At 36.2% G+C, this 8,759-nt stretch overlaps 2 protein-coding genes across 3 annotated transcripts in view; one reads left to right on the top strand and one right to left on the bottom strand.

The window, feature by feature from the left end:
• The first annotated feature begins 527 nt into the window (after positions 1-527).
• Positions 528-3,707, top strand: LOC104811453. Of its 2 annotated transcripts, XM_010538146.1 has the most exons (4): positions 528-1,639; positions 1,843-1,938; positions 2,039-3,121; positions 3,422-3,707. In XM_010538146.1, the coding sequence occupies exons 1-4, from the start codon at positions 863-865 to the stop codon at positions 3,494-3,496; spliced, it is 2,031 nt and encodes a 676-aa protein (XP_010536448.1). In that variant the 5' UTR covers positions 528-862; the 3' UTR covers positions 3,497-3,707. The 2 variants fall into 2 exon arrangements, with proteins under 2 accessions (XP_010536448.1, XP_010536449.1); XM_010538147.1 differs by lacking the exon at positions 1,843-1,938.
• Positions 3,708-4,737: 1,030 nt separating this feature from the next.
• Positions 4,738-8,759, bottom strand: part of LOC104811455 (4-coumarate--CoA ligase-like 4) — a 4,944-nt gene continuing 922 nt past the window's right edge. Inside the window, exons 2-6 of the mRNA XM_010538148.2 lie at positions 7,564-8,759; positions 6,872-7,017; positions 6,711-6,778; positions 5,240-5,342; positions 4,738-4,989 (exon numbers count right to left, since the gene is read on the bottom strand). Of these exons, the coding sequence (XP_010536450.1) occupies positions 4,876-4,989; positions 5,240-5,342; positions 6,711-6,778; positions 6,872-7,017; positions 7,564-8,759 (1,627 nt within the window). The 3' untranslated portion in view covers positions 4,738-4,875. The remainder of the gene's footprint in view (positions 4,990-5,239; positions 5,343-6,710; positions 6,779-6,871; positions 7,018-7,563) is intronic.

The following is an 8,759-nucleotide window of genomic DNA, read 5'->3' on the forward strand; positions in this document are numbered from 1 at the left end:
TTTTTTTGTGGGGGGGGGGGGGAATGGCAGCACGTTTACATATTAAAGGAATTTCAAAATTTTATATAGAAGTTCTTCCTAACTCCAATATTAAATTCTCAACTTTTTAAAGCAATGAAAATAAATCCTCAAGTGACATGAAATTAGACCCTAAATTTTTAAAGACTTTTCAAACCCTTAAAAAATTTAGGTTTTAATGCGGAAATTAAGAAGAAATCTCTAGTTTTTTTAAAAAAAAAAAAATCATAATCTATGTATTTATATGAGATTATTTACAAATTCGTATATTAATATTCAATTTTACCTTTTAATTTTAATAGTGAACTATTTATCCACGGAATATAATTGATCGCCGATTGTGTTAAAAAGGAAGTAGAGAATGAATTGATTAACCAAGCCTCAAGAAAGAAATTTATCCAAAGTTTACAACCTTTTGATTCCCCATCTCCTTCTTCGTGTGCTATATAAGGTGTACACTTCTTTTCTTTCATAACCTTGTCTGTCCTTCTTTTGGAAGATGGCTAATCCTTTGGTTTCGAGACATGGCCACCAGACAGAGCCGTTAGGGTATCCGCATGGAGTAAACTGCGAGTTCTGTGTTTTGCCAAAACCTGCGGTGTATCATTGCATAGAATGCGATGCGAGTATATGCGGAGATTGCTTCAAAATCCCCCAAGAAGTTCCTCACGGCCACCATCAAAGCCACATTCTAAGGCTAACGGTAACCCCGAGGTTATCCGACCTCCCTAAACCGAAAAAAATAACAATTAAATACTTTGGTTTGTATTTTCTGATATGCAAAGGGTGTCATTATATATCCTATCCCCGTGGGCGTTACAGATGTGACCATTGCGAGTTTAGCATGTGCGTTGAGTGTGGCATATCGATAACGTGCAAGATTCCGCTCGGGTGGGAAAGTAACGAGGAATTCTGCCATTGGAGCGATGTGCACCAGCTCGTGAGATGCAGGTTTAGGGAGTATAGTCTTGTGGTGGAAAAGTTTCCTTACGAATGCAAGATATGCGAGCTTCCGACGTGGGGTACTGGTTATGCTTGTCCTGACCTTATATGCTACAACTTCATACATGAGTCGTGCATCGACACACCTCGAGTCATGCACCATCCCTTGCACCCTCACCACCCCCTCACTCGTCCCGGCTTCACCCTTGAATCTAGACTTATAAGGTGCGGGGTTTGCAAGCAAGATTTCAATTTACGAAACCTAACGACTTATAATTGCGGTGAATGCGAGTTTGCGTTGCATTCTCAGTGCGCCATTTCAAGGCTCCGGCCGATAAAGCTCAAATGCCACAAACATAGTCTTGTAAGCGTTCTCATCGGCGTCCCCTCGACCTCTCGATGTAGCGTCTGTCGAAAACCGTTCATGAATCACGGTCTGAGTTGTGTGGAATGCGATGACTTTTTTCACGTCGAGTGTATTTCTGTACCGAGAGAGTGGAAACACGAGCGTCATGAACACACACTTAATCTCATGGACAGAATAATACCATATGCATACATTCAGAGCGAATATCCATGTGACATATGTGAGGGAACGATCAAGGAAGCAGCCAACGTTTATGTTTACGGATGCAACCTCTGCGAGTTCTATGCCCATTTCGAATGCGTTCTATCCAAGGTCAGTCTCTGTATTTCTATTCTTTTTAATTACGTATTGTGTTATATTTGTTTGTGTGTATGTTGAGATTTTAATTCGTAGAAGAAGTTTACATTTATTTTAAATTTAAATAAAAAATTTAAAAATTATGTATATATTTAGATATCGGTTAAAAAGAGTAACATGCTTTTGTTTTGTATTTTTATTTTTAATTAATTATATAGGAAGATGAATTTGAGCATTTGTTGTCATTCTTGTGCCCAGAGAACCATAATGAAACATGGCAAATACAAGATTCCAATCATTCACGTGATAAAGAGGTAGGAAAATATTATATTATATTGTAATAATGAGTATTTATAATATCAGTGTATGCATGCATGCATTGTGATCTCGTATCCATTGATATTGTCAAATCAGATTAAGCAGATAAAGGAAGCGGTTCATGATCATCCTCACAATGGGAATAATAAACTCTGCGGAATGTGTAATCTTCAAATCAATGGTCAAGCCTGCGCATACGACGGCCGTCTTGGATTTTGGGTTCATGAGGAATGTGCGGCGATGCCTCACACATTAGACGGCCATCCTCTTCATCCGGCTCACAAGCTCCATCTCTCTAGACGTCTTTATTCAACCTTAGCTGTGTGTGATATCTGCAGGGATGCGTCCAAGGGATTTCATTTCCACTGTCGGTTATGTGAATTCTTCATAGATGTGAAATGTGCGTTGCTAAGTGAAGCTGAACAAACTTTCTACGATGAACATCGCGTGGGAAAGACTCTAAAGCATCCCCTCCACCAAGAGCACGAGCTGACCCTCGCGAGATTCCGGACAGATCTACGGAAACAATGCAACATGTGCGGAGAAGAACTATTAGGTCCATCATATTTTTGCAGACGGTGTTGTGATTTCTGGGGTTTCCACAAAACTTGTACGGAATGGCCGGGTTTGGTCGAGGGACATCCCGTTGCTCCTCATCACCTTCTTCGTCTTGGTCATTTGCGGCAACTCCCCGAAGTACCACAGTGTCTTGCGTGTGGGTATCCAATAAGATCGTTCATCGGCTATAAAGCTGAGGACTCAGAAAGAGGTATACTTTATTACCATATCGAATGCGGAAGTTCTTTGGCTCGTCCCTTCAGATGCAGAGGTCATCCCCATCAATTCTATTACGTTCACGACAAACCTTCTAAAGGTGTGCTTGAAGATCCACGCTTGATTCTTATATGCGCCTCTTGCGGAGAGGAGGCGGTGAATTCGTACTGCCGATGCCTCAAGTGTAGTCTCTATTTCCATGCCGGATGTCTTCGTAAAGCAAAATGGATACCGAGCACCGCCAGACATGAACAACATGTGCATTGGCTCTCTTTCAAGGAAGAATGTATCGACTATGGAGGATACTACTGTGATACCTGCGAAGAACCCAGAGACTCTCGGCATCCTTGTTACGCATGCGATGACTGCGAATTCGTCGTGCATATCGAATGCATTGTTTCTGAAGTAAGATCCACTATACTTGTTCATATCTGTTATAATATATATATATTGATAAACATGATAGTTCCCTGGGTTTTCGTCCCGACTATATTCGCTTTAGATCCGGGATCAACCTTTGTATATGAGTCATTTTGATCCAGAAAAATTACATCACTCTCCCCACCAGTGGAATCGAATCCAGAACTTTGAAGATGACTTTGTTACCTTTCAGCTACTAGATCACCAACTGTGGTATTATATATATATACACACGTGTGTATATATATGGTTTTGAATATGTGGTGTTCTTTGGTGTGTTATCAGGAAAATGCCTCGAGTGTGACACTGAAAGAGATTGAAAGCGACGATGTGAAGATCCCGCAGTGCTCGTCGGACTGATCGCGATGCATGTGTTCATCTAGTTCCATGGACAATCTGTTATGTGTTCATATAATTTCATATCCCAAATAAATTTATATATAGTTTTATATAACGTGTTGAAGCTTATATTATTTATCAAGTATGACTAAATATGTGCATGAGATGTATAGATAGGTTCGCAATCATAACTTATACCGCTTGTGAAGCTTCAGTCCACAGAATGTCGATAACTCATTCAACCATCTCAATATATAGAATCTATATGATGCACCAACTTCGATAACTTGTCTTATTTTTTTTTTTAATTTCGATTATTCTTGTATCTAATTATTTTGATTATATAAAAAAAACACTATATCACATCAATTTTCGATTAATTCATACTTTTATTTTAAAAAAAAAAGAAATATTCATTTTGTAATGTCAATTTCGTTTTCATTCGATATGTTGATTATTTTCGTTTCAATTTATTTGATTTTTGCAAAAGTTATATCCAATAAATACAATTATATGTTGTTCGATTCGATTTTGAATAACGAAATATCCACCGTAACAAGTCCGGAATGTGCCTTAATCGTTTCTAGATGAAAAATTCAAATTCCAGATAGAACACTCTAAACGAAGATGTTTTGCAACCAAATCTTTTGGTTTTCTAATATTGTCCATTTTCGGATTAATTTAATTATTGCATTGCAGTCTGTATTAGGTAAAGTTTTGTCGTGTTGGTTACAATCCCGAGGACTCGCTATCAAAATCACATTATATAACAAAAAATTTGAATTGTGGCTTTTATAGTATATATAAATTTTGTAGAATGGACTTATGAAATCAAATGAAATCAAATGAGTCGGTTCATCTCCGATCATAATGAGTTATAGTATATATAATTAGGATGTTCATTAGGTTTTCGGCCCCCTTAATCTCTTTGGTCCCGAGTCACCGTACACAATTAACTGTGCTCCCTCCTCTCCATAGTGAAATCGAACGCAAAATTTTGAAATGACTTTATCATTTATCAATTATTGGACCATCAACTAGTGGATATATATATATATATATATATATATATATATTTACAATATATATAATTTTTTTTCATTTGAATCATTTTTTTATAATAGTTATTTTTTTAAATCGATATTTCGGATTGAACCAATTCAAGTCCGAGTCCGATCATTTTTCGGACGGACTCTGGCCGGATTTTGTGCCTCGTGTTAAAATTGACACCTCCAATCCAGTTAAATATAACATAACAGAAATGATTCAAAGATAATGTTTAAACACAATGTAGATGATCTAAAGATCATTGCCATTATTATACAATCAAATATACACATGCATTTCGTTATTTCTTTTTTTTTGGGCAAATTACAATTTCATCATTCTTTGAAATTTGTTTACAGTTTAGATGTCGCAAGTTTGATAAGGTCCTTCCGAAGAATCTTGCCGGATGGATTCTTTGGTATCGAATCTATGAACGCCACCCTCCGAATCTTTTTATATGGAGCCACCTGGTTACGACAATAATATTATATCACCACCAAAAATAACAAAAAATAATATATTTTCTAAAATATGTACTTTGGATCCATCTTGCATGCAACCTAATAGCAGAACACGCCGACAATATATATCTAAACATGATTTGACTTGTGGGATTTATATTATATATAAATTAAAAAGATATAATTTACCAAAAAAAAAATAAAAAAAAAATGATATGGAATCAAATGGAGGGCTGTGATTATGATAAGAGGCGACCTGTTTAGCAATGAAGTCGATGACATGTTCGCCACTTAAATCGCTCCCATGCTTACGCACGACGTATGCCATCGGATATTGTCCTGCTTGTCCGTCCGGAAATCTTCTCATGCAAAACATAACATCGTATTTTTTTGGGATAATGACATAAAAATAACCGAACTTTTACAAAAATCCCAAATAAATACCCGAACTATAAAATTGTCATATAAATACCTAAAATTTTCAAAACTCCCACATAAATATCCAGACTTTTAAATTTTTTCCAAATCAAACAAATGCAACTGCTGACTCAGCAAAAAAAAACTGTTGACTCAGCAAAAAACTGCTGACTCATCATTCAAAAATATTATTAAATATCAAAATAGTCATCTACATGTATTTAAATTAATATATGCATATAAATTCACATATATATACAAATACATAACTACAATAAATATATATATATATATATCATTACTAATGCATATATATTACAATAAAAATAATTATAATTAAATTTATTATTAAAAATAATAATAATAATGCATAAAAATAATTATAATTAAATATATATATATATTATGTAAATATATTAGTATTTTAAAATAATAATAATGCATTCTTATTTTTAATAATTAAATGTTATGTGTATATGTGTTTTATTAATTATAAATAATTTTATTTTTAATATATATATATATATATATATATTTGTATATACATGTGAATTTATATGTATATATTAATTTAAATACATGTAGATGAATATTTGGATATTTAATAATATTTTTGAACGATGAGTCATCAGTTTTTTGCTGAGTCAACAGTTTTTTTTGCTGAGTCAGCAGTTTTTTTGGTGAGTCAGCAGTTGCATTTGTTTGATTTGGAAAAAATTTAAAAGTTTGGGTATTTATGTGGAAATTTTGAAAAGTTCAGGTATTTATATGACAATTTTGTAGTTGAGGTATTTATTTGGGATTTTTGTAAAAGTTTGGGTATTTTTATGCGATTACCCCTATTTTTTTTATAGGAAAATCGCATACTAATACATTACATGATTTTGTTAAAAAATCAAATAAATATAAGAATTTTAAAATTTCTAAATAAATAGATGAACCTTTCCTAATTCATATATTAAATCTTGAACTTTTTTAAAAACAATGAAATTAAATCATAAGCTTTTATACAATTTCCAAAAATCGGCATACAATTGAACTCTGAACTTTTAAATGACTCGCAAAAACTACCATGATATGGTGGGTTTTTGAAAATTGTATAAAAGTTTAGGTGTTTTATCGTAGAAATTAAAAGAGATTGTGTTTTTTTTTTTGTGAAAAAAAAATTAAAATTTGTGTATTTATTTGAAAATTTTCCAATTAATTCATATATTAAAATTCGATTTTCCCATTATTTTTATTAGTGAGCATAAAACGATAATTTTATCATATAGTTAGAGATTAAATCATTTGGAATTTATGAAACTTACGGAATAACTGCAGCGTCAAGAATATCCGGATGAGAATGTAGCAGAGCCTCTAGTTCAGCCGGAGGAACCTATATTTTTATTTCTTTAATTAAATTAGTATCAAGATTAACTTGGATTTAAAATATTTTAATGCGATTAACATTTTCGTTACTTTAATATACCTGAAACCCTTTGTATTTGATGAGTTCTTTCAAACGATCGACGATGAAAATAAAGCCGTCACCGTCGATATAGCAAAGGTCTCCGGTTCGAAGCCACCCCTCGGAATCAATTGCCGCATTCGTAGCTTCTTCGTTTTTGAAATAACCTTTATACAATATTTCAAAATAAATATCAATTCCGACCAAACCCTTAAACTAAAAACGTACCATAAATATGGTTTGTATTTTTTTTTTATTAGCAGCGGATATTCTGTCATATAATTATCTGTAAATCAAATTCGATCTAAAATTAATAAGAAACGATTTTCCTTAACCAAATCTAATAAGATAACAAATAACAAAAAAACCAACTACTATCTTTCAAAAAATAAATTTTTAATAAGAATAGAATTAATATAAACATTGAATTATTATAATTTTTTATAAATTAAAATAAATAAATCAACCTAAAGTATTATCATATAATTTTTATTAGAGAACATTTTCAAACTGAAACATCTAAAAATCTCTCGAACGGTAATATTTTTATAAAACCGAATATATCAAATTCAAATCGAATACTAAAAAACACAAAACAAAATTTAAAATTATAAACATCAAATGCTATATATTCTATAATAACCGATGGTACATATCCGTACAGAATTAATATCCTTATAATTAAAAAAAAATGTTCACATTTTCTTTTATACCTTTGGCAATGGAAGGTCCCCGTAGCAAAAGCTCGCCAGTCTGATTGATTCCCAAGATCCGACCCGAATCAGGATCCACTATCTTCGCCTCCACGCCCGGCGACAACGGCCCCGCCGATCCGTATCTCCGGCTCTCCTCCGCCGTCTCTATCCCTGCTCCTGCGCCGTTCGATTCCGTCAACGCGTACCCTTGATGGATCTCCACAGTCGGATACTTCTCCACGAACCCCTCCGCAACCTCCCTGCTCAGCGGAGCTCCGCCGCATTTCACCATTCTCAGGGATCTCAGATCGTACCTCGATCTGATCGAATCTGCTCGGTTGATCATCGCCACTACGATCGGAGGAACCAGAAGCAGTGTCGTCGCTCTGTACTTCTCTACCGCCATTAACATGTCGTCGAGCTCGAATCTCGGCAGGAGAACCACCGTGAATCCCATCGCTACTGAGACCAAGCAAAAGTTCAAAAATCCGAAGATGTGGAACATCGGGATTGTGCAGATGAAGATCTGCTCTCTCTCCAATGGCTGCACTATGAATCTCGCCACGTGTGCGATTAGGTTTCCGTGAGATGACATCACTCCCTTGCTTGGTCCGGTCGTTCCCGATGAATACAGCAGCATCGCCGTGTCATCCTGGTTGACTCGGTCCCTGACTCTCCGTTTCCCACTCGGTCGCTCCGCCTCGTTCTTCATCATCTCCGCTAAATCCCCCACGATCCTGACTCCACCGCGCGTCTCCTCCGCAGGAGGATCAGTCTCCATGAGAACGACAGGGATGTCGCCGCCAGTGAGTTTGGGAACGAGTTGACTCGTGGTGAAGGCCAGAACAGGGGACGAATCTCCGATCTGCTTAGCGATCTCGCCGGCGGTGTTGAGAGGATTCGCGGTGGTGACGATGGCCCCGAGGGACATGACGGAGAGACAGACGATGGGGAAGAAGACGGAGTTCGGGGAGAGGATGAGGACGACGTCGCCTCTCCGTACGCCGAGGTCTGAGAGACAGTCGGATACATGATCGATGGCTCTCCAGAGATCGGAGAATCTGAGGCGGTTTCCGGTGGCGGCGTCGATGAAGGCGGTGGTGCCGCGGTGAGGCAGAGAGGCGACGAAGGTCGTGATGTCGAGGGAACGGTGAGGCGGGAGAGTTAATGGGTTGCGCTTGCTGTAGAACGTTGAGTTTGATTTGCAGAAACCG

The sequence above is a fragment of the Tarenaya hassleriana genome, unplaced genomic scaffold (genome assembly GCF_000463585.1).
Source record: "Tarenaya hassleriana unplaced genomic scaffold, ASM46358v1 Cleome2, whole genome shotgun sequence".
Taxonomy (NCBI): Eukaryota; Viridiplantae; Streptophyta; class Magnoliopsida; order Brassicales; family Cleomaceae; genus Tarenaya; species Tarenaya hassleriana.